Raw genomic sequence first — 27,158 nt, 5'->3', positions numbered from 1 at the left:
CGCCTCCATGCCACGCTGTATTGATGCAGTGATTGATGGAAAAAGAGCCCCGACCAAGTATTGAGTGCAGATACTAAACATACATTTCAGTAGACCAACATTTCAGATTTTAAAGTCATTTTTCAAGCTGGTGTTGTAACTAGAGATGAGCGACTTTACCTTTTTTTATGGTCGAGTCGGGTTTCATGAAACCTGACTTTCTCAAAAGTCGAGTCGAACGAAATCGGCCGACTATAGTGAAAAGTTGGGGGTCCGACTGAAACACGAAACCCAATGCAAGTCAATGGGGAAGCAAAGTCGGCAGGGAGTGGAGGACAGTAAACACACATACAGTGCCCATTTCAATGCCAACAACATCAATTCTTATTATTTAAGCTTGTCAACCTTAATTTACTTTATAATCATAGTTACATATTGAAAACTGGGGGTTATTTGGCTAAAGTTGTGGGGGGGTGTAGGGCTGGCTCCAGGTTTTTGTGTGCCCCGGGCCAAAGAGTGTCAGTGCGCCCCTTTAACACATACCACAATTCATGATGCTCTGATATGGCACAGAAATATAGGTGTATAGTACAATGAAAAATACTTCACTTCTTACATGACATGACTGATATATCTATTTTAAATTCTACAATAGCTCAAAAACCGGACAGTATATTACTCCATACAGTATTGTGGCCACCACATGGTGTGCAATACAGAATAATGAGCCCCTTATATTTCTCCATACAGAATAATTGGTCCCATATAATGTTCCATACAGTATATGATGAGCTCCACATAATGCTACAGTATATGATGGTCTCCATGGATGATGTTCGAGTGTGTTATGGGCCCAAATAATGCTCCATATATAATGGGCACCATTTCTAATGCTCCAGTGTATAATGGGCCCCATAGATGCTACTCCAGTGTCTGATGTCCCCCATTTGAAATGCACCAGTGTATGATGGGCCTCATGGATGATGCTCCAGTGTATGATGGGCCCAAATAATGCTCCATATATAATCTGCCCCATTTAGAATGCCCCAGTATATGATGGGCCCCATGGATGATGCTCCATTGTGTTATGGGCCCAAATAATGCTCCATATATAATGGGCCCCATTTCTAATGCTCCAGTGTATAATGGGCCCCATAGATGCTGCTCCAGTGTCTGATCTGCCCCATTTAGAATGCTCCAGTACAGGGCCGGGGTCAGCACCCGGCGCACCTGGGCAAATGCTGGGGCCCTGGCGAGACGAGGGGGCCCACTCACGCTGTCTGGGAATCGATACCCGCGGCTGCCGCCACGCCCCCCATGTACCGACCCCATCCTCACCCTGCCAGAGACCCCACCGGCCACCGCAGCCCTGATAAATCCCAGCAATGACAACGCTCCTGCTGGGCTTCTCTGCATGCACAGAACCTGCAATGAGGTCACAGGAGGGGAGGAGTTGGGTCACATGATCAGGGCCCTCAGAGTATGCCAGGACTCGGCTGTGCTGGTTGTCATGCTGCTGGATGAGGTGAAGTTTATTATGTGTGGGGTCAGGAGGGGTTTACAGGGGGGATGTAGCAGAGCTGTGTGTGTATGGAGCAGAGCTGTGTGTGTATACGATGAGGTGAGGGGAGCAGAGCAGCATGTTTACGAGGTGTACGGAGCAGAGTCACATGTGCATGAGGTGTGGGGAGCGGAGCAGCGTGTGTACTAAGTGTACGGAGTGGAGCCGTGTATACAGAGCGGAGCCGCGTGTGTATGAGGTGTGGGGAGCGGAGCCACGTGTGTACGAGATGTGGGGAGCGGAGCAGCGTGTGTACGAGGTGTATGGAGTGGAGCTGTGTATACGGAGCAGAGCCGCGTGTGTACGAGGTGTGGGGAGCGGAGCAGCGTGTATACGGAGTGGAGCCATGTGTGTACGGAGCGGAGCCGCATGTGTACGAGGTGTGGGGAGCGGAGCCACGTGTGTAAAAGGTGTGGGGAGCAGAGCCGGAAGTGTACTGAGCGGAGCCGTGCCTGTACGAGGTGTATGGTGGGGAGCATTCATACTTCTCAACCGTCCCAGGTCCAGCCGGACAGTCCCGATTTTGAGAGAGAGACTGTCCCAGCCGGGAGTTTACTTTTCCCACGAACACAGGAGTACACGGCGGAGCCCCGAGGAGCACTTAAAAACTCTCACGTGACTTTCTACTGGAAGTGTTGTGCTGGAAACTGACCTGAAATGAGGTAATTTTGGGAGGAGATTGTGACGGAACCATGGAGGTACTTCAGGGAATGCTTCAGATCCATCATCGTGTCCTCCGACAGCGTGAACAGCGGGATCGCCTTGGACTTGGGGATGTCGGCCATGTGAGCGGATCATGATATGTCCTGCATCGGGAGGCTCAGGTGGGAACTACAATGGGAGTCGGGCTGCTATGGTATCTCTATAGAATCTTTCTCTAAGTTTCTTTCTCTCTTTTTTTTCTTTCTCTCTCTGTTCTCTTTCTTTCCCCTCTATTTCTCTCTGTTCTTTCTCTCTCTGTTCTTTCTTTCTCTCTCTGTTCTCTTTCTTTCCCCTCTTTCTTTCTTTCTTTCTTTCTTTCTCTTTCTTTCTTTCTTTCTCTGTTCTTTCTTTCCTCTCTTTCTCTCTCTATGTTCTTTCTTTTTCTCTCTCTCTGTTCTTTCTTTCTTTGACATCTTTCTTTGCCATCTTTCTTTCCCATCTTTCTTTCTTTCCCCTCTTTGTTCTTTCTTTCCACTCTTTCTTTCTCTCTCCCTCTCTGTTCTTTTTTTCCCCCTCTTTCTTTTTCTTTCTGTTCTTTTTTTCTGTCCATGCTTTCTTTCTCTCTGTTATTTTTCTTTCTTTCTCTCTGGTCTTTCTTTCTTTCCCCTCTTTCTTTCTCTCTCTCTCTCTGTTCTTTGTTTCCCCTCTTTATCTGTCTTTGTTCTTTCTTTCTTTCACCTCTTTCTTTCTCTTTCTCTCTGTTCTTTCTTTCCCTCTGATCTTTCTTTCTTTCTCTTTCTTTCCCTTCTTTCTTTCTCTCTGTTCTTTCTCTCTCTCTGTTCTTTCTTTCCTCTCTTTTCTTTCTCTCTCTCTGTTCTTTCTTTCCTCTCTTTTCTTTCTCTCTGTTCTTTCTTTCTTTCCCCTCTTTCTTTATTTCTTTCTTTCTCTGTTTTTTTCTTTCTTTCTTTCTCTCTACCTCTCTGTTCTTTCTTTCTTTCTTTCTTTCTATCTTTCTTCCCCCTCTTTCTTTTTTTCTCTGTTTTTTTCTGTCCACTCTTTCTTTCTCTCTAATCTTTATTTCTCTCTGTTCTTTTTTTCTCTCCCTTTCTTTCTCAGTGTTCTTACTCTCTTTCTCTGTTCTTTCTTTCCCCTCTTTCTCACTCTCTGTTCTTTCTTTCTCTCTCTGTTCTTCCTTTCTTTCTCATCTTTCCTTCATTCGTACGCTATTAATCAATAGCCTCCTTCACATGAACGTGTTTTGCCACAGAGCGTGTGTCTGTGTGGATCACATGCGTGTCCATGTGATCCACACAGAGACAAATCCGTTTTTTGGCCAGCACCACGGATGCCACACGGCATGAATCGTGGTATGTGTTAAAGGGGGGGCCCACTGAGACTCTTTCGCCCGGGGCCCTCAAAAACCTGGAGTCGGCCCTGCTCCAGTATATGATGGACCCCATGGATGATGCTCCAGTGTCTTATGGGCCCAAATAATGCTCCATATATAATGAGCCCCATTTCTAATGCTCCATTGTATAATGGGCCCCGTAAATGCTGCTCCAGTGTCTGATGTCCCCCATTTGGAATGCTCCAGTATATGAGGGGCCTCATGGATGATGCTCCAGTGAATAATGGGCCCAAATAATGCTCCATATATAATGTGCCCCATTTAGAATGGACCCAGGCATAGTATGTGAAAAGAGCTCCATGGAGTAATCTGAAGTGTGGGCTGCCGCATCCTTCACTTTTGGTGTGGGTGAAGGACCCAAGGAAAGGGGTTGCTCCTGACAAGAAGCCTGCACTGACGACTCAGTGCTTGCATTTTTTGAAACTTCAGAAGAGGAGGCGATAGAGCTGGAGGCTGTTTTAGTATTGTAAGGCGAAACTAGTTCCTGATGCTCCGACTTTAAAAGCAGTTTACCTACTCCCAGAAAAGGGAGACTTTCAGGCCTTCCGGAGCCAGACCATGATGCATGCTCAACACCTCCTGCCTTAGCTGCTATTGTGCTTTTGGCGCTACCAGGAGATGCACCACCATCAGTACCAGCTGGCCCCCCACGCCCACGTCTCCGGCCTCTTCCACCATACTTATTAATTTTTGTGAAAATTACCCAAAATACCAGCAGATATATGGTGCTGTATCAGAAGCGTACAGCTCTATACAGTCTAGGGATAATTGTAAATCTCCATATCTATTTCATGAGTCATACACAGACGCTCACAGGCTCCGTTTGGATTACACAATAATATAAAAAGTTGAAAAAGGGTACAGTATCACCTGATACAAGGTATACATAGTATAGTTTAAATATTCTGAATCTCCGTATATATTTCAGGAGGCAGACACAAACGCTCTCAGGCCCAGTATGGATTAGACAAGAATATAAAAAGCAGTAAATGGGTAATGTATCACAAGCATACAGCGGTATACAGTGTCGGTGTAATCTTAAATCTCAAACTCTATTTCCGGAGTAACAGACAGACGTTCACAGTCTCATTATGGATTACGCCAGAATCAAAATGGCAAAAAAGGGTACTGTATCAGAAGCGTAGAGCTGTATACAGTGTTGGGCAAATTTGAAATCTCGGTATATATTTCCGGAGTCACCCTCAGATGCTCACTCAGTCTAGATTTGACCATAATACAAAATGTTGAAAAAAAGGTACTGGATAACAAGATAGCAAGTATATATATTATAGGGTGCATTTTAAATCTCCGTATAGATATTCCCGTAGTCACCCTCAGACGCTCACTTAGTATGTATTTGACCGTAATACTAAATGTCGAGCAAAGGTACTGTATAACAAGACAGAAGCTGTATATAGTATAGGGTAAAATTTTTATCTCCATATATATAGGAGGAAACCACACACGCTCCCTCAGTATGGATTATACCGTAATAAAACATTTAGAACAAAGGTACTGTATCAGCAGATACCTGGTGTATACAGTCTAGGGGTAATTGTAAATTTCCGTCTATATTTCCGGAGTCAGACACAGACACTCACAGGCTCAGTATGGATTACACCAGAATATAAATTGTAGAAAAAGGGAAATGTATTCGAAGCATACACCAGTATACATTGTTGGGGTACTTTTAAATCTTCGTATATATTTCAGTCTCAGTAAGCCAGTCCAGAATCTCCACTACTGGAAACTAGATGAATAAAAGTACAGACGGAAAGTCGAGTGTTTGCATAAAGTTGGGAATTACTGATCACGGGAGAACCTCCCTCTGGATTTCGCAGAGGCGATGCTGACCCTCAATTACTTTGTTTGTGGAGACAGCGAAAACGGTTATTTGTGAAAAAAGGATTGATGTATCGCAGTAGCGTGGATCCCATCACCGACACTCGTCTCCATCAAATTGTGATCACAGGAGAGATGTAGACATAGTCCTCACTGCCTATCATGATGTGTCTGGTCACTTTGGAGTGCAAAAGACAGAAGCCACAGGCCATAGGCGATTCTATTGGATTGGTATGAGAGGAGACATTGAAAAATGGTGGCAGGAATGTCACACGTCTGTGACTGGGAAAACTGTGAAAGCTGATCATAAAGCACCACTGCATCCGATTGTGAGTTGACGTCCATTACAAATGGTAGCCATTGATCATCTGAAGGTAGAGGCCAGCAGAACATGCCATAGCTACATCTTAACCATCAACGATCAGTTCACCAAATTTGTAGTGGCCGTCCCTGTGAAGGATTTAACTGCCTAGACTACACAGCGGTGAGCAGGGAGAGGTAAGTATTGCAATGTGCAAGTGCTGTGGCCATGAGCAAGCGGGGGGCTCACTCGTGGGTGACGGTACTGGCACAGGGCCCCTCATAGTACGCCGGTGTGTCTGACAGTGAGTTGACCCCCTCACCATCAGAGACACTGTATTGTACTATGAGGGGCCCTGTGCCAGTGCTGTCGGCCAAGAGTGGGCCCACCCACCTGTTCAGAGCAACGGCACTTGCTCGGGTGCGCCAGGTGGTGACCCCAGCCCTTGGGGTGGGGCAGCCCAGTTTGGGAGGTTTTAAAAAATGGCATATGTTGATGTGTAGGCTGTACATTCAGCAGCTGCAAATGGAGGAATTTGACAAGTCCGAGGAAAAGGACAAAAGCGAGCCAAATTTCTGGCAACCTATGTGTCATCAGGGTAAGGTGGGACAAAATCCTTGGAAACCCATGCATGGTTCATTTTAATGAAGGTTAGATTATCAACATTTTGGGTTGACAGACAGGTCCTTTTTTCTGTCAGGATTGATCTAGCAGCACTGAAGACTGTTTCAGATAGCACACTAGCAGCAGGGCAAGCGAGCTCCTGTAAGGCATATTGTGCCAATTCAGGCCAGGTGTCCAGTTTACAGGCCCAATAGTCAAAGGGGAATGACCTGTGAGGGAGAACATCAATATGGGAGGATAAGATAAGATAATCCTTTAATCGTCCCACCATGGAGAAATTCGTTTGTAACCATAGTTGACAACTGCTGTTTCCTGTCACTTGCAATCGATGCAGTAATACCAGTTGTGTGAGCGGTACTTGAGAAATCAGTCCACAACATGGCCATGAAACCCCTGTCTCCAACGCCACTTCGGCTGTGTGCACCACGAACACCTCTTCCATTTTGCCCACTTTGCCTCGTGGGAGAAATAGCACCGCTGCTGTGTGTTGGGAATGCCTCAAACAAACAGTTCACCAGAGTTGCTTGTTTGTTAGCCAATATCTCTAGGTTCTCCTGTGGCATGATTTGAGTAATTTGCCTTTATAGCGTGGATCGAGGATGCTGGCCAACCAGTAGTCGTCATCCTTCATCATTTTGGCAATGCTGGGGTCCCTTTTTAGGATCTGCAAGGCATAACCAGACATTTCTGGCAAATCCACATCCCTCTTGTCACGCACAAACCCTGTAGCTGACTTTGCCACGCCAACATTTTCTCTTGCCCCCAGAGAAGCATCCTCCTCCCCAAAATAATCATCCCCCTCATCCTCCTCCTCTTTTCTTCCTCCACCTCATCCAGGACATTTCCCTGACCAGACAATGGCTGACTGTCATCAAGGCTTCCCTCCTCCTCCTGTTCCTCCTCCGCTGCAGACGCCTCATCCTTAATGTGCATCAAACTTTGCATGAGGAGACGCATAAGTAGGATGCTCATGCTCATGATGGCGTCGTCTGCGCTTACCAGCCATGTGCATTCCTCAAAACACTGAAGGACTTTACAGAGGTCTTTCAGCTTTGACCACTGCACACCCGACAACTCCATGTCTGCCCTCAAACTGTCTGCCCGTGTATCCTCCCACAAATGCATTACAGCCTGCCTCTGTTCGCACAGCCTCTCAACCATGTGCAGGGTGGAGTTCCACCTTGTTGCAACGTCTATGATTAGGCGGTGCTTGGGGAGGTGGAGCAATCGCTGCAGGTTCTGCATACGACTGGAGTGTACCGACGAGCGATGGATGTGTGAGCACAGTCTTTGCACCTTTTGGAGCAGGGCTGTTAACTCCGGATAATTATTGAGGAAGCACTGCACCGCCAGGTTTAAAGTGTGAGCCAGGCAAGGTATGTGTGTGTGTTTTGCAAGGGCTATGGCTGCCACAAAACTCCAGCCGTTATCACTGACTACCTTGCCTGGCTCAAGATGTAGACTTCCCAGCCATGACTGCAAGTAGTCGGCCAGTACCTCCGCGGTGTGTCTGTTGTCGCCCAAAGACATCATCTTTAAAACAGCCTGCTGCTGCTTACCACTAGCTGTTCGATAGTGGGACACCTCGTGTGCAACACTGGCAGCTGCGGATGGAGTGCTCGTGCGACTGCGCTCTGTCGATGAGCTTTCGCTTCTGGAGGAGGAGGAGAAGGGTCGAGCGCCTACACCCAACTGTTTCCTATACCGTGGTCTAGGCAGCACTGTTCCACTGCTGCTGTCCCCTGTGGAGCCTGCATCCACCACATTTACCCAGTGCGCAGTGATGGACACGTAACGGCCCTGACCATGCCTACTGGACCATGCATCTGTTGTGAGGTGCACCTTTCAACTCACTGATTGCTTGAGTGCATGGACAATGCGGTCTTTCTCATGCAGGTGAAGGGCAGGGATGGCTTTTCGAGAAAAGAAGTGCCGACTGGGTAGGTCATAGCATGGGACAGCGTAGGCCGTGAGCTCTCGGGAAGCTTCGCTTTCAACCAAATGGAAGGGCATCATCTCTAATGAGATCAGTTTGGCAATGTAGGCGTTCAAAGCCAATGTACGCGGATGAGAGGATGAGTACTTTCTTGTCCTACTCAGTGTCTGCTAGGGTGAGCTGGACTTGAGAGCTACATATGGGGTAACTAGCGGTGGACAGGACGGACTGAGAGGGGGTTGGTGATGGTGATGGTGTTGGTGGTGATGGCCTAGATTCAGTGTTTCACTGCAAAACCATTGCGATTCCCTGAGTGCTTTGGCCTTGCAACAACACCTCAACATTTATTGCTGGTGGTGCGCTTACCAGTGGCGGTGGTCTTACAGTGGGGGAAGCGATGGAGCATTGCTGGCTACCTTCAGTCGGAGCAGGTGCACACTTGGTACCTGAGGTTTTGTAGTCCGTCCACGCTTGCAAGTGCATGGTGGTTAAATGTCTAAGCATGCAAATGGTATTCAAATTTCTGAGATTTTTACCTCAGCTAAAGGTCCTTCCTCACTTCTTACAGATAACCTTTGCTTCATCAGTAGGATTTTGGACAAAGAAGTGCCACACTGCACTCTTCCTACTATGATATAAATTTTCAGGGCTTGCACACTGTGCTAATTTGACAGTGTGGCCAAGCTGTCCTGCACCTCTTTTGGTTTTTGTTCAATTTTTTTGGACAGCTACGGGCCTGCCAGATAACCGCTGCTGAGATGTCGATGCCTGCTGCGGATCCTTCTCCTCATCTGAGCGTTTGCCAGCGGCACCCTCTTCCCCCAATGGATGCCAATCGGGTCAACAACTGGGTCATCCATCACCTCCTCTTCAATTTCATCTGCATCTTCCTCTGTGTCACCATGTAAGGTGGTATAGTATGCGGGAAGGGGCAGCTGAATTTCATCAGGGTCAGATTCTGGCTCAGTAGACTGCGAGGGCAATGTAGTGCTGTGGGTCAATGTACCAGCAGAATCATCTAGCAGTGGCTGTGCATCAGTGCACTCCATGTCAGATTCATCTTGGACTGGGAAATTCAGGATTTGACTGGATAACCCAGGCATGGTATGTGAAAAGAGCTCCATGGAGTAATCTGAAGTGTGGGCTGCTGCATCCTTCACTTTTGGTTGGGGGTGAAGGACACAAGGAAAGGTGTTTTTCCTGACCAGAACCCTGCACTGACGACTCAGTGCTTGCAGGTTTTGAAAGTTCAGAAGAGGCAATAAAGGTGCTGGCTGTTTCGGCAATGTAAGCCAAAACCTGTTCCTGATGCTAAGGCTTTAAAAGCGGCTTTCTACTCCCAGAAAAGGGAATCTTACAGGCCTTCTTGTGCCAGACGATGACGCAGGCTCAACACCTCCAGCCTTAGCTGCTATTGTGCTTTTGGCATAACCAGCAGATGCATCACCACCACCATCAGTACCAGATGCCCCCCTACCCACATTCGCGGCCTCTTCCACCATACTTCCTCATGTGAAAATGTGACAAAAATACTAGCAGATATATGGTACTGTATGATGAGCGTACAGCTGTATAAGGTGTAAGTAAAAATTTAAATTTCCGTATGTATTTCCTTAGTCACAGACGCTCTCCCAGTATGTATTTGACCATAATCCAACCTGCAGATATACAGTACTGTATCAGAAGCGGACAGCTCTATACGGTATATGTATGGAAAAATGAAAATCTCAGTCAATTGTTTTACGGAGTCACACCCAAATAGCATGTATATGTCCGTGATACCAGCCGGTACACGGTAGTGTGTGAGGAGCGTACACCTCTATACGGTGTGTGAAAAAATGAACGCTCTGTAGCTGTGCAGAAAATCAGAATAATAGCTTTTTTGCTTTTAAAAAAGCAGTGTGCACAGCAGTGTGCACACAGCAATGCAGCTATCAGGTAGCCTTATAAGGCAGCCTAATAACCACCAGCGCTGCTGCACACTCAAAAATCCTCCCCTGTCACTGCACACTAACTGTACAGTTGAAATCGCTATCAGAAGCTAAGAAGCACAGTTTTTTTTTCTTTGTTGCCTAATGCTCTCCCTATTGAGAATCAGCAGCAGCAACCTCTCCCTATGCTAAGATCGGCAGAAGTAAAATGGTGGTCAGGGCTTTTATAGCCACTGTGACGCAACACAAAGCCAGCCAATCACACGAATGCCCTTCTCTAAGATGGTGGTGGCTGCTGCCGATGTCATTGCGTTGCCCACAGTGTACGTCCTTGATGATTGGATGAGAAAAGGCGCTGGAAGCATCATGGAAAACGCGACTTTGGCGCGTGGGTCGGCGACCTCATGGCCGACTTCACACTATGGTCGAGTTTCGATCGGCGAAACCCAATTTTAGCGAAAGACTGCGACTTATCAATTTGACCGACTCGTTTCGCTCAACCCTAGTTGTAAAGTATTCTAATTTACTAAGACAATGAGTTTTGTGTTTTCATTGGCTGTAAGCCATAATCATCAACATTAACAGAAATAAACACTTGAAATAGATCACTCTGTTTGTAATGACTATATAATATGAGTTGCACATTTTGTATTGAAGAACTGAAATAAATTAACTTTTTGATATTCTAATTTTGTGAGAAGCACCTGTACCTCTTCCAGCTCACAGCCACAACAATTCTATGTTACTGACTCAGCAGTGAGAGCCAGAATACAGTTGGAGCGCTCACTGATTGGCTGCAGGGATGACAAACTGTCCACTTGTAAGCATACACCAGGAAAACTGCACGTGCATGGCATCAGCACTGAAACATGACGAAAGAGTACTGTGTATTTTGACATTTTATACCATTTGCAGATTTTTTTTCATAAAAATGTTGTAAATTGGATAACTTCTTTAATAGCTGCAACAAACTGTCAGCAATGTGAATGAGGTGTCTGATGTACTTACAAGATGCAAATTCTCCACACCGTTAGAAAACTGACAGCTTACTCCCTTTTACTGTGTACAGTGCTAGCACCACAATGCAATTCTTGTTTTGCTTGAATACAATTGCCGATTCCTTCCCTGCATTTTTTGTGCAATCAGTGATCAAAAGAGGACTGCATAAATGTCATGACAGATATTATTTTTTTGGCCTAGTCACTTTCTTTAGATACCATGACTTATGTTCACCATATATTTGTATATCATCTGTCAAATTAAAGTTTTTTTTTCTTAGTATAAATTTTGGCAAAATCATTATTATAATGCTCATAATAAGCTCTAACGTAAATTTTCAGGCTGCACACAGGTTGGTCAGTGCACACCTACCAAACGGACAAGAAGAGGAAGAATCAGTCTCTCGACCAAAATGAGATAGAGTCAATCATTCAAGTCATTAGGAGAGCTGAGAAAGTCGATACACTGGAACAACAGAGAATTGGGTATGTCTTGACTTTTTAAGGACATATTATTGCTGTCTATTACACATTAGCAGGTTATGGCATTGACAGTAAATTGTTTGATTGTACTAAACCTTTTTTAAATATGTATATAATAATATGAGTGTCGATGGAATGTCTGACGTGTTGTCTTCTATTTTATTCCTTTTCAACACTAACCAAGTTAAAAAATAGAAAAAGTATATTGCACCTAACACATACTATTTCACTATTCCAGCAATGCTTCTTTACTACCATCTTCTGGTACAAAGCTGAACTTCATTCCCTAATACAGACATTTCCTCCAAGCTTATTCTTTAACAGATTGAGCTATATGCTAAATTTTTGTATTCTTGCCTTCTCTCCTATAAAGTACTTGTTTTATTATTCTATGATGATTTATTATAGACAAATCATCCTATAATAATCAGTAGTTCAATGATTAACAGCATTCATTGTTTTCATTCATTTCCCTCATATGAACTGCAGAGATCTCATGAGAAAGAACATTTTTTATAACCCTTGCCCTCCTCTATTTCATATATAATTTAAAATTTCTATTAAAACAAGTTATACTAGCCTGCTAAATCCCATGCAATGCTTTATTGCCTGTTTTGGTGGTCTGCAGTGATAAATTTCCTACTTTATTCAAGTGATCACTGCAGTCAGTCACTTGCCTCAGCAGTCACTGTCAGGATCCACTCTATCTCCAATGCCGGTAGGTTGTCAAGTGACTAAAAGTAAGTGATTAACATACTGTAGTTAGTCAGATGCCATTAGATTTTTATCCACTTTTTTCAGTAAAACCATTGAGAAAATTGGATGAAAATCTAGTCTGTACGTGACTGCAACTATGTAAATGGCATACTTGCTTTCATATAACGACCCTCTTGGGCTGGCGATAGAAAGGAATCCTGACAGTTTGGTACCTTGCACACTGTAAAGGCTCGTTAATCTGCAGTCACATGGTGACTGAGCCTGGAAAACCCATTAAATCTTGTTTACAGAAAAATTGGTAGTTTACTGGAAATTTAGTATACTGGTCAAATGTTATGCTCAATTTATTTTAACAATTTCTTTTTCTACTTGTTCTTTGTTCTGTCTTTCCCTTTTTTTTCCTCTTTATTCATCATCAGAAATGTGTTACTGATAAATGGTACTTATTAGTTACATTGTTTATGAGATTTATAATAAGATTAATAAAGTTTTTTTTTCAAGATGTTGCGTTCATATTGCAAATTTGTTTGTTTGCAAACCATTAGACCTTTCAGGAAATTAGTTCAGGTTATTAAGTCAAATATGTCATTTTACTTCTAGACGCCTTGTGGAAAGACTAGAAAACATGAGGAAAAATGTGATGGGCAATGGGATGTCACAATGCCTGCTGTGTGGGGAGCATCTTGGATTACTGGGCACCACTTCTGTCTTTTGCCAAGACTGTAAAAAGGTAATTTAGGATACCTATCTTCATAGCTGAATTCTTCAATACAACACACTGTGTATGGGCAATATGCAATATAGACTATATTTATGAAATTGAAGAACTTATTGCACAAACTTCCCAATTCATATGTGCCCACTAATCCCGTTTAAACCTCCCTTTGTTAAAGAGAATGTATTCTATCAGAATAACCTCTCTTGGACCAAGGACTAGAAATTTAAAAGGCAGAGATGAGCCGATCTTTTGAAATTCAACTTTACCACCTTTGCCTAATTTTTCCCCCTCAAATGTTATTTTTAACAAATAAGTTTCCAACTAATCTTAATGCTGAAGAGGCTAGAATTGCTTGGAAAAGATGTGAATAAGACTGTGAAGTCTTAAAGGACTGTAGTGAACCACGTTGGAGCTCTTTTATGCAAACCCCGCATTGTCTTGTCAGTAAGCCTGTCCAAAGTTTCATATTTTTGTACCCTCAAAAAGTATGCTTCCCAGAAGCCGAACAGTATGTTTTGTAATGGATTCAAAGGATTGAAATAAGAAAATCATCAGAATTGCATTTACTTAAATTGATTTACTTAATAAATAAGATTAAATAATAAACAGTATAAACAATATATACATATGAATCAAAACATACATTACATTATTCAGGTAGAAGTCCAATCAATCTGTGTTCATTGCCATCTCTCTCCTCATCTCTATAGTCGCATCTCCCAATCTCCCCTTTCTATCTCTGTGTCCACTTTTTTATGTATAAACTTCTCTAAAGGCTTTGATGTCCCAAGGTATGTGTACTGGAGACTAAAACTGCCTCCAATTAGGATAAACATCTCCTGGGAAAGGTTTAATTAGTATATTTGACTGTAAAAGGTCCTTTGTTTAGAATATAAGTGTTAAGGTAATAAAAAACATTTATTTGCCCTCCTTGAACAATTTGAACAAGTTTCATTGACCTTACCTTCAGGGAGGTTAGCAGAAGGATATATATATATATATATATATATATATATATATATATATATATATATATATATATATATATATATATTGGACTGAATGAAACCATAAACCATATCAATAATTAGTAAAATAATTAATTGGAATGTTGAATCCATTAAAAATAACTCATTCTATACACAGTTTAATTATATAATTCACTAGAAAAGCATGGAATATGTGTGGACATTTGGCAGCAATTACATTTTCAGATGCCACACAGTATAAAAATATGATGGGTGGGTAGACAGGAGATGTGGCTTTTGTGACTGCAGATTGGCAGTGGCAGCAGTAGTAGCAGCAGCAGTACAGTATAGCACTGTAAAACACAGTAGGTAGCTAGGAGATTTGTGACTGGCGTGGTTGTGCATTGGCAGTTGCAATGTCAGAAGCTGCACAGTGGAAAAATATGACCGGACAAGCAAGGAGGTGTCAGGCAGTTTAGGGCCAGCAACAATAGCCACCACAGCACTAGTACTATGGTATAGATGACATGATGGACAGGGAGTAGATGTCAGTCTGAGCTTGGGCCAATGACACTGGCGGCAACAAAACTTTATGGAAGACAAACAGAACTGGTGATGCTGCTGCTAGTGGCTCCCACATATTTTGACATTTTTCCATTGCATGTGTTTTTGTTTCTCTCACAGTACCTTTTCCATTAGTGCAAAATTTGGTTTAACATTTTGGTCATAATAATAATTTAAAAATATTATCACACTTTGTATATTTTTCCAGGGCAGGTTATCAACCATTATCAGCTTGTTTGTGTCGCCAACTTGACAATTTTAACAGATGTGCCAAAGCAGACCTGCAAAGTTAATCACTTAATGACCGCTGGTACGCCTTTTAACGGCTGTCGTTAAAGGTACTTATTCCTCAGTGCCACTTTTTAACGGCGCTGAGGAATAAGAGTATAGGTCCGCCATACTGCGATTCCCGCTGGTATCAGCTGTATCGGCCCCGATAGATTTTGCAACCAACCGGGGCCTATTAACCCCTTAAATACCGCTGTCAATCGCAACAGCGGTATTTAAGTTGTTACAAGGGCGTCACAAGACCCCCTTAGTAACCATCGGACCCCCGCGATGAGAATTGCAGGTCCCGATGGTTACCATGGTACCCTGAGGTCATCTGATGCCCCCTGGGTATGGTGGCCTGTGAGATCTAGCAATAAGCTGAGACTCAGAAGCACAGTCAATGAGACACTGACAATCTCACACACTGCTGTACATGAGTATAGCAGTGTATGAGACCTGTAATCAAAGTAAAAATTATACATGTCCCACAGTAAAAAAGTAAAATAAAATTTGTAAAAAAAGTAACGAAAACAGACAAAAAAACACAAACAAATCAAGAAAATCCATTTCACAACTCAAAATGCAGCGTTTGTGATAAAACAAAATGAAACAAAATAAGTACACTTAATTGGTATCGCTGTGTCTGGAACAACCACACCCTATAAAACTGGCACATTATTTATTGTGTATTGCGAATGCTGTCAAAAAATAATAAAAACATGCCAAAAATGACAATTTTTCATCTTGGTGAAAAAGTGAATAAAAAGCGATCAAAAAGTCATATGTAAAAAAAAAAAAAATGGTACAAATGAAAACGCCAAACTGTCCCACAAAGAACAAGTCCTAATATGGTCCATTTGGCAAAAAATTTAAAAAAAATTACAGCTCTCAAAATAGGCCGATGCAAAAACTCATTTATTTTGCTAAAATATTGTTTTTAGTCTGTAAAAAATAGCAAAACATAAAAAAAAATATAAATCTGGTATCGTTATAATCGTACCAAACCAATGAAAAAATTGGTCTTATCGCTTTTACTGCACGGTGAATGGCGCAAAAAAAAATTAAAAGTAAAAACAATAACTGAATTTCTGGTTTTAGTTCACTCAGTGTTTGAAAAATCAGAATAAAAAGCGATAAAAAAAATACTATGCACCCCAAGATGGTACTAGAAAATAAGCCCTCATACAGCTCTGTTCGCCAAAAAGTAAAAAAAAGTTACAGCTCTCAGAATATGGCAACAAAAAACCTACTTTTTATAAAAAAAGGATTTTTACTGTGTGATAGCTGCAAAACCTAAAAAAGCTGACATAAATCTTGTATCATTGGAATCGCTGGAAACGCACCGAAGAATAAATCCGTCTTATCACTTACACAACACTGTGAACAGCTCAAAAATAAAAATAAGAACTATTCTTGTACTGCTGTCTATTTGTTCATTCTACCTCCCAAAAATTGGAATAAGATTCTGCTCACATTTATCCTGCGCTCTCCGCTGAGCGCTTACATCAGGGTTTCCATATAAATTTCCTAAAACCACGATTCATACAAAACTCTCGACTGAACCATACACTTATGAGGCAAATGGAGTCACTTTGGAATGATCTGTATACTGGCATTGTCTCATCATTTTAGGCATCTTTTTAGAGAACAAGTGTGGGCGACCACAGATCTCTTTATTCCTAAAATGATGTATACCACTGGAGCAGAGGCCAAACAGAGTACAAAGTGTCTCCATCTGCCTCATTATGGTGGGTGGTTCCTTAGGTGGTTTCGTCTGGATCGCATTTACATGGAAACACCGACATAAGTGTTTAGCTTAGAACACAAGAAAGTGTTCCAGCCTTATATTGGAAGCGATCAAAAAATGTTATGTACCCCAAAATGTTACCAATAAAAACCCTAATTTATCCCGCACAAAACCAATCCCCACTCAGGTCTATCATCTGTCACTGAAACTACAGGGGGGTCTCACGTTACTGGTACAACAAAGACTGGAAAATCGACATGGCATCCGCCCCCTCTAATTGAATCCAGTGAATTTTGTGCTCTCAGCTCCAAATGCCCACTCCTTCTCATCCCCACTATGTCTAAACCACAGTAAGCGGGCGCATTATTGTAATGGAGAGAATGCACTTAATTTACGGATGTGTATCAGCAGAAGCACAAGCTGGACAAAATGTATGGGAGTACTACAGTATATGAGGGCTGTACATTGTATGTGGGCACAATGTATGGGTACTAGACTGGAAGATTTGCAATTCATCAGAAAAAAAGCCTGGAATGAATGTTACAGCACAGTCAATGCAAACAATAAGAGGTTTCATTGAAAGGTGCAGTTTCTGCAATAGGGTCACTTTTGGGGGTTTTTCTACTGTTCTGGCACCTTTGGGGATCCACAAATGACACCCTCAAACTATTATAGCAAAATCTGTGCTACAAAAGGCAAATAGTGCTTCTTCCTTCTCTTTTCAGACATGTGGCCTAACAGTAATTTATGACAATATAAGGGGCAACAACGTGTTCGGGAGAAATTTTGCAATAAATTGTGAGGTCTAGTGTCACCTATTAACCCTTGTGTACCAGACAAATTTTCAGCAAATACAAAAATTATATTTTTACCACTAAAATGTCATATTTCCACATCTCAATGTTAGACAATTCTGAAGGGACCTAAGGGTTCCAAATACTCACTACACTCCTAGATGAATTCCTTGAGGGGTCTAGTTTCCAAAATGAGGTCACTTGTGGGGTATTTCTGCTGTTTTCACATGTCAGGGGCGCTTCATATGCGACATGGCATTCACAATCTATCCCAGGCAGTTAGCACTCGTTCCTTTTCTATCCCTGCCATGTGCTCAAGCGGAAGTTTTTGACTACATATGGGTTATCATGATGTTAGGCACAAATTACGCAACTTATTATCTATTGTGAAAATTATAAATTTGGGGCTAAAACAACATGTTTGTGAAAATAATGAAAATTTTCAATATGATGACCTAATGTTAACAAATTCTGTGTAATACCTGTGGGTTTAAAATGTTCACTATACCTCTGGATAAAATCCTTGAGCATTGTACTTTTCAAAATGGGGTAATTTATGATTTTTTTTTTCACTGTTTAGGCACATAAGGGGCTCTCCAAAAGCGACATGACACACACAGACCATTCCATCAAAGTCTGCGTTTCAAAATATCACTCCTTCCTTTCCGAGCACTGCCGTGTGCCCAAACAGTAGTTTTCATTCACTTATGGAGTATCTGCATACTCAGGACAAATTGATCAACAAATTTTATCATTCATTTTCTCCTGTTACTCTTTTAAAATAAGAAAAATAGGACAAAAGTACATTTTTGTGGGTAAAAGGAGATGTTATTTTTTATTTTCACAGCTCTACGTTATAAACTTCTGTGAAGCACCTGGGGGTTGAAGGTGCTTACCACAAATCTAGATATATTCTTTGAGGGATCTAGTTTCCAAAATGGAGTCACTTGTGAGGGGTTTCCACTGTTTAGGCACATCAAGGGCTCTCCAAATGCGACATGGCGTCCGCTCTCGATTCTGGCAATTTTTGTGTTCAAAAAGTCATACAGTGCTCCTTCCCTTCCAAGACCTGCTGTGCACCCAAATAGAAGTATTCTAACACATATTGGGTATCGACATACTCAGGAGAAATTGCACAACAAATTTTGGGGTTCATTTTCTTTTGTTACCCCTGTGAGAATAAAATAAGTTGTGACTGAAACAAAATTTTTGTGAGTAAAATTAGATTTTTTTCATTTTAACAGGTCTACATTATAAACTTCTGTGAAGCACTTTGGGGGTTCAAGGTGCTTACCGCAGATCTGGATACATTTGTTCAGGAGTCTAGTTTCCCATATGGGGTTACTTGTGGGGGGGTTTCCACTGTTTAGGCACATCAAGGACTCTTGAAATGCAACATGGCGTCCTCTTTATTTCATCCATTTTTGCGTTCAAAAAGTCATACGGTGCTATTTCCTTTCCGAGACCTGCTGTGCACCCAAATAGTAGTATTTTCCCACATATGGGGTATTGGCGTACTCAGGAGAAATTGCACAACAAATTTTGGGGTCCATTTTCTCATGTTACCCTTGTGAAAATAATAAATTTGGGGCTAAAATAAAATTTTTGTTAAAAAAAAAAGTTAAATGTTTATTTTTTCCTTCTACATTGCTTTAGTTCCTGTGAAGATCATGTAGGGTTAATAAACTTCTTGAATGTGGTTTTGAGTATTTTGAGCAGTGCACTTTTTAGAATGGTGTCACTTTTAGGTATTTTTTGTCATACAGGTCCCTCAAAGTCAATTCCAATGTGATGTGGTCCCTAAAAAAATGTTTGTAAATTTTGGTTGAACAATGAGAAATCGCAGATCAACTTTTATCCCTTCTAACTTCCTTACAAAAATGTTTTAAAATGATGCAGATGTAAAGTAGACATGTGGGAAATGTTATTTATTACAGTTGTGGCCAAAAGTATTGACACCCCTGCAATTCTGTCAGATAATACTCAGTTTCTTCCTGAAAATGATTGCAAACACAAATTCTTTGGTATTAAATTAAATTGGTAATTTGTCTTAAATGAAAAAACACAAAAAGAATTGTCCTAAAGCCAAATTGGATATAATTCGACACCAAACATAAAAAAGAGGGTGGACAAAAGTATTGGCACTTTTCAAAAAATCATGTGATGCTTCTCTAATTTGTGTAATTAACAGCACCTGTAACTTACCTGTGGCACCTAACAGGTGTTGGCAATAACTAAATCACACTTGCAGCCAGTTGACATGGATTAAAGTTGACTCAACCTCTGTCTTGTGTCCTTGTGTGTACCACATTGAGCATGGAGAAAAGAAAGAAGACCAAAGAACTGTCTGACGACTTGAGAAACCAAATTGTGAGGATGTATGAGCAATCTCAAGGCTACAAGTCCATCTCCAAAGACCAGAATGTTCCTGTGTCTACCGTGCGCAGTGTCATCAAGAAGTTTAAAGCCCATGGCACTGTGGCTGACCTCCCTAGATGTGGACGGAAAAGAAAAATTGACAAGAGATTTCAACGCAAGATTGTGCGGATGTTGGATAAAGAACCTCGACTAACATCCAAACAAGTTCACGCTGCCCTGCAGTCCGAGGGTACAACAGTGTCAACCCGTTCTATCCGTCGGCGTCTGAATGAAAAGGGACTGTATGGTAGGAGACCCAGGAAGACCCCACTTCTTACCCCGAGACATAAAAAAGCCAGGCTGGAGTTTGCCAAAACTTACCTGAAAAAGCTTAAAATGTTTTGGGAGAATGTTCTCTGGTCAGATGAGACAAAAGTAGAGCTTTTTGGGCAAAGGCATCAACATTGAGTTTACAGGAGAAAAAAAGAGGCATTCAAAGAAAAGAACACGGTCCCTACAGTCAATTATGGCGGAGGTTCCCTGATGTTTTGGGGTTGCTTTGCTGCCTCTGGCACTGGACTGCTTGACCGTGTGCATGGCATTATGAAGTCTGAAGACTACCAACAAATTTTGCAGCATAATGTAGGGCACAGGGTGAGAAAGCTGGGTCTCCCTCAGAGGTCATGGGTCTTCCAGCAGGACAATGACCCAAAACACACTTCAAAAAGCACTAGAAAATGGTTTGAGAGAAAGCACTGGAGACTTCTAAGGTGGCCAGCAATGAGTCCAGACCTGAGTCCCATAGAACACTTGTGGAGAGATCTAAAAATGGCAGTTTGGAGAAGGCACCCTTCAAATATCAGGGACCTAGAGCAGTTTGCCAAAGAAGAATGGTCTAAAATTCCAGCAGAGCATTGTAAGAAACTCATTGATGGTTACCGGAAGCGGTTGGTCGCAGTTATTTTGGCTAAAGGTTGTGCAACCAAGTATTAGGCTGAGGGTGCCAATACTTTTGTCTGGCCCATTTTTAGAGTTTTGTGTGAAATGATCAATGTTTTGCTTTTTGCTTCATTCTCTTTTGTGTTTTTTCATTTAAGACAAATTAAATGAAGATAATAATACCAAAGAATTTGTGTTTGCAATCATTTTCAGGAAGAAACTGAGTATTATCTGACAGAATTGCAGGGGTGTCAATACTTTTGGCCACAGCTGTACCTATTTTGTGTAATATACCATTCTAATTTCATTTTATGGGTGTGGAGAGGAGTAAATATTCATTCTCTTTAGTAAATAAAATTAATATTCACTCATCTTCATGCTCATTTCTCTTTAGCAGCCGGCTCCTGCCTCCTGTCACCTGTTGCACCAACACTTACTCACGGGCCCCATAGCAGCTGCATAGTGTGCCGTTATTAGCTACATGACACTGGCTGGGGGCCCCTGGGGCAGCGGGGGCCCTAGGCAGCTGCCGACCCTGTATGACAGTAGATTTGGGCCAATTCATTCCTGGGTGTAATGGTAGTGCCTGAGATTTGTCAAAATCATAGCTGGCATCATGCCATGGGGTTAATAATGGAGAAGGGTTTATGAGACACCTCCATTACTAACCCAGTAATGGAAAAAAACACAGAAAAATAAATTTCATTTGAAAAAACACGCCCCAACACTTTCCCTGGCGCATTAATTTATTTTCTTTAAAACCCATGCAGGTCCGATGGTCCACAAATGGAAACCTGAAAGACATAAAAAGAGATAAAGACAAGACACTGTCCCTCGTTCACCAATTTATTAGAAAACAGAAAGTTCCTACACAGGTTTGACGTCGTCCATGGTATTCCCACGATGATCCCCGAATCCAAAGGCTAAGGAGCCTCGTTCAGAGAGCAAAGCTTCATGGGCTGTAGCAGCAGCCATTCCTGGTCCCACTGCGCTCTGTGATACTCAGCAGCACTGAACAGAGGTGATTTCAGTAACTACACTGATCATCAATCGTCAAGTCATGCTGCCTTCTATATAATGGCCCCAAATAGTGCCCCACAGTATATTAGCCTCATATAGTCCCCCACAGTATAATAGCCTTATATAGTGAACAACAAAATATAATGGCCCCATACTGCACGCCATAGTATAATGGCCCCATAGAGTGCCCTACAGTATAATTGCCCTATATAGTGCTCCACAGTATAATGAACCCCACAATATAATGGCCTCATGTAGTGCCCCACAATATATTAGCCCCATATAGAGCTCCACAGTATAATATAGACCCCATTTAGTGCCCGACAGTATAATTGCCTCCATAGAGTGCACCACAGTATGACTCCATATAGCATGCCATAGTAAAATGGCCCCATATAGTGTTCTACAGTATAATGGTCCAATATAGTGCCCTACAGTATGTGTCCCACAGTATAATGGACACATATAGTACCCCATACAGTGCCCCACAGTATAATGTGTCCCACATAGTGCCCCACAGTATACTGGCCCTATATAGTGCCCCACAGTATAATGGCTCCATCCTGGTATATGTTCCCCCATCCTGGTATATGTTCCCCCATCCTGGTATATGTTCCCCCATCCTGGTATATGTTCCCTCATCCTGGTATATGTTCCCTCATTCTGGTATATGGACCCCCATCCTGGTATATGTCACTCATCCTGATATATGTTCCTCATTCTAGTATATGTCCCTTATCCTGGTATATGGCCCCCATTAATTCAATACATAGAAAAAACAATAAACGCTTGTACTCACATTCCCTGCGCTCCAACGCAGAGCGGCATTATATTCTGTGTGTTCAGAGCACAGCAGCGTGATGATTTTCATGCTGTACTCTGAACTCGTTGGCAGTGAGCGGTGATCGTATCTGTACTGTAATACTGATGACAGGCTGTGATCACCTCTTCCCGCCGCCGCAGATACTCACCCTGGACCTTCACTCCCCAGCACCTTCTCTCCCCACAGGCTCCTATCATCGCATGCACTGAGCTGTGTGTGCGATGACTCGGGAAAAGTGGAGCCCGCAGCATATACTGCGGGCTCCACAAGCTTGTCCACGATCTCCTGCCCCAGCCGTCACCTGGACAGCCCAAGGGGCATGCCCAGGTCACAGCTAAGGCAGCCTCAATACAAGAGATGTGGTCAGATGGGACCGCAGATCTTTATGCGCAGGGGCTTTTGTATTTAAGGTATGTAAGTGTTGTGCTCAGACACTTACTCACTCCCAAATGCATATGGCAGCCCCCAGTGGCTGAAGTAAAAAATAAATAAAAAAACTATTAAAGTGGAACATTTTTCTATTAAAAAATAATTGGTTATATAATCCATAATTATTGATAACAAAAATAAAAATCATGGCACTTTCCCTTTTAAAGCATATTTATTTTCCCTCCTCAAAAACGACCATCTACGACCGTTAAGGGTACTTATTCCTCAGTGCCACTTTTTAGCAGCGCTGAGAAATAAGTGTATATGAATTTCTCCAGGGTCTCATTTTTTTTCAAGAATATTTAAAAATCTAATTTTTTACCGACCTATTCAGTTTTGGAACTTTGAGGCGCCTCTATATCGATTAACTCCCATAAATGATACCATTTTAAAGACTGCACTCCTTAAATTATTCTGAACTGCTGTTAGGAAATTTGATAACCCTTCAAGGGCTTCCAGGAATTAAGGCAAAGTGGATTGAAAAAAAAAATAAAATTACATTTTTTTTTTACACTAAAATATTGCTTTTAGCAGCAATTTTTTTTTATTTTTATAAGGAATAATAGGAGAAAATGGACCTTAAAATGTATTACGCAATTTCACCTGAACATGGTAAAATCTTAAATATGATCAAAGTCTGCTGTTTGGGCGCATTACAGGGCTTGGAACGGAAGAAGCGCTAATTGGAGCGCAAGTTTGGCTGGAATAGATTACGGACACTGTCTTATTTGCAGAGCCCCAACGGTAACAAAACAGCAGAAACCCCCACAAGTGACTCCGTTTTGGAAACAACCCATCATTGAATTTATCTAGGGGTGCTTTGGGCATTATTATATTTGGGTGTGATAATGAAAAATTAAATTTTCCAATAAAATGTTATTTTAGCCCCATGTTTGTAATCTTCACAACAATTGAAAGGAGACAATGGACCCCATAACTCATTACACAATTTCTCCTGAATGTAGCAATATACAAATGTGGTAAAAAAAAAAAATGGCTGTTTGGGCACACAGTCGAGCTCTGAAGGGAAGAAGGGCCATTTGGTATTTGGAGTGTAAATTTGGCTGGAATAGATTGTTGACACCATGTCTCTTTTGTGGAGCCCTTCCCGAGAGGTACCAAAACAGAAGAAACCCCTACAAGTAACCCCATTTTAGAAACTATACCCATCAAGGAATTAATCTAGGGGTGTGTTGAATATGTTGAACCCATAGGTGCTTCACGAAACTTTAGAAAATGTGGATGTAAAAACGAAAATTGTTTTTTCTGCTTATTTGTTTTAGCCTCAAATTTGTAATTTTCACAATGGATAATAGTAGAAAATGGGACCCCATAGTTTGGTTATGCAATTTTTCCCGAACATGAAGATACCCTACATGTAGTCAAAAACTGCTGTTTGGGCACATGGCAAAATTCTGAAAGCAAAGTGCGCTATTTGATTTTTGTAATGCAAATTTAGAGACTGTGTTGCGTTTGCAGAGCCCCTGAGATACCAGATCAGCAGAAACTCCCACAAGTGACCCCATATTGGAAACTTCACTGCTAATGGAATTCATTTAGGGTTACAGTGAATATTTTGAATCTAGAGGTGCCATATGTTTCCATGTCCCAATGTTATAAAACTCTAACATTCTAAATTTTTTTATTTGCTGCGAATTTGTCAGATTCACAAGTTTTAATAGGTTTAACTGGACACCATAATTTATTGCGCATTTTTTCCCGAATGTGGTGATGCCCTATTTGTCATCAGAAACTACTGTTTGGCTACACATCAGGTCTGAGAATGAAGGCGTGCTACCTGGCTTTTGGATATCAGGTTTTCCTAGTATAGTTTGTTGCCAACATTTACAGAGCTTCTAAGGTGCCAGAATAGCAGAAAAACCACCAAAGTGACCCAATTTCAGAAATTGCACCATTTGCCATGTTTTTTTTTGGGGAAAATTGCAAATCTGCCAGTTTAGTACCCAACTTGTGCTTCTGAAGACATGCACCTTGTAAATTGTTACTTGTGTTCTCCCCACTACTATAATGTGAAACATGTGACCACTTACTGCAGCTTAGGAATAGTGGAGTTCTGAAAAAGATGGACATTTGGAATTGGAGTTCAGATTTCACTGGATTTTATTTAAAGGGGTGGGGGAGCCATGTCGGTTTTTCAGAGTCTTTATTCCATATTTCCAGTGACCGATGATGAACCTGAGTGGGGGCTGGTTTTGTGCAGGATAGGTTTTGGTTTTATTGGTAACATTTTGGGGTACATAACATTTTTTAGCACATTAAGTATAAGGATTGGATCACATTAGAAATGTAATGGAGAATTTTTTGCAAATTTATTAAAAAAGAAAAACTGAAATATCACATGGTCATAAGTATTCAGTCCCTTTGCTCAGTCACTCATATTTGTCACATGCTGTCTATTTCCTTGTGATCCTCGCTGAGATGGTTCTACTCCTTCATTAGAGTCCACTTGTGTTTAATTAAACTGATAGGACTTGACTTGTAAAGTCTGTCTATATAAGAGCTCACAGTGCATGTCAGACCAAATGAGAATCATGAGGTCAGAGGAACTGGCCAAGGAGCTCACAGACAGAATTGTGGCAAGGCACACATCTGGCAAGGTTACGAAAGAATTTCTGCAGCACTTAAGGTTCCAAAGAGCACCATGGCCTCCATAATCCTTAAATGGAAGTAGGTTGGGACCACCAAAAGTCAAACTGAGCAATCATAGGAGAAGAGCCTTGGTGAGAGAGGTAAAGAAGAACCCCAAGATCACTGTGGCTGAGCTACACAGGTACAGTAGGGAGATGGGAGAAAGTTCCAGAAAGTCATCTATCACTGCAGCTCTCTACCAGTTGGACCTTTTTGGCAGAGTGGCCTGACAGAAGCCTCTCTTCAGTGCCAGACATATGAAAGTCCGCATAGAGTTTGCTTAAAAACAGATGAATGACTCCCAGACTATGAGGAATATGATTCTCTGCTCTGATGAGATGAAGATAGAACTTTTTGGTGATAATTCTAAGTGGTATGTGTGGAGAAAACCAGGCACTGCTCATCACCCGCCCAATACAATCCCAACAGTGAAACATAGTGGTGGCAACATCATGCTATGGGTGTGTTTTCCCTTCACCCATGACAGCACACCATAGAGAGGGATCCGCCCTGCCAGGACAGGAACCTACTGAAATATAAGGGGCGGCACCTCTCCCCCGCTTCAGTTTGGTTTCTGTCCTGGAAGGGAATCCCAGACTGAAAGCGGCGATGCCTGTCATGGATGAAAAGGACCCAGGCCCGTCCCGGCGTGGGAAGAACAGGTTACCTCACCTGTAGCGCCGGCCATTGGGTGTCTGGCAGCGCAGTCCCCGGGGTCTCCTTGGGGCTCTGGGTTTGTGCGGGCGCGGCAGGCAGCTCCAGACTCCCGAGACACTCCACCGCGCCTCCCTCCCCTCTCGCATGCCCCTGGATGATCTCCCTCAGAACGCCTAACGTGGGAGGGCCGGGGGCGTCTTCCGGCCGCTGACGTCAGAGGCGCAGAGCATCCTGGGAGTGCGCAGGCTGACGTCAGCAGAGCGACAGTAAAATGACACCTGGTGTGACGCCAGCCGCATGGAACTGACAGCGCTTGGCCGGCGGTCGCAGGGGGAGGGGGAAGATGCCAGGAACAGGGCTATTTAAACAAGGAGGGCGGTCAGCACGGCCAGGTAACCATGGGGTCAGAGCAGGAATGGTCGCCGTCTCCACAGTCTCTGCCTCCATCTCAACCCTCGGCTCACAAGCATGGCAGCCGATCAAGTGACAAAAGCAGCAGTCGCTCCAGCCACAGGTCGGGGGACTCCTCAATGACCAGAGAGCACAGGTCACGTGCTCCTCCACAGCCTCCGAACAATAGAAATTGTGCCATTTGTAGAAGCCCCTGGCACGAGATTGGCAGAAGGACCTTTGCGCCAGCTTAATCCAGCGAACCATGGCAGAGGAAGCGCCTAGCTTTGCAACCAACCTTAGATCGGTCATCCAGTCAGAGGTGGAAGGCTCGCTTAAAGCATTGTTAGAAAAAGGGAAAAAGAGTAGGAAAGATTCCCCCTAGCTCTTTCTCAGACTCTTCCTCGGCC

The 27,158-nt window shown here is 42.6% G+C and overlaps 1 protein-coding gene across 8 annotated transcripts in view; it reads left to right on the top strand.

The window, feature by feature from the left end:
- The window catches only part of RPH3AL (rabphilin 3A like (without C2 domains)), a 592,574-nt gene that overhangs the window by 262,419 nt on the left and 302,997 nt on the right, over positions 1-27,158 (top strand). For all 8 annotated transcript variants that reach the window (XM_073574447.1, XM_073574464.1, XM_073574429.1 and 5 more), the window contains 2 exons: positions 11,565-11,708; positions 13,023-13,152. In XM_073574447.1, the coding sequence (XP_073430548.1) occupies positions 11,565-11,708; positions 13,023-13,152 (274 nt within the window). The remainder of the gene's footprint in view (positions 1-11,564; positions 11,709-13,022; positions 13,153-27,158) is intronic.

This window comes from Dendrobates tinctorius, unplaced genomic scaffold (genome assembly GCF_039654945.1).
Source record: "Dendrobates tinctorius isolate UK_male_01 unplaced genomic scaffold, ASM3965494v1 ptg000007l, whole genome shotgun sequence".
Classification (NCBI taxonomy): Eukaryota; Metazoa; Chordata; class Amphibia; order Anura; family Dendrobatidae; genus Dendrobates; species Dendrobates tinctorius.
This window is presented reverse-complemented; position numbering and strand designations above follow the sequence as displayed.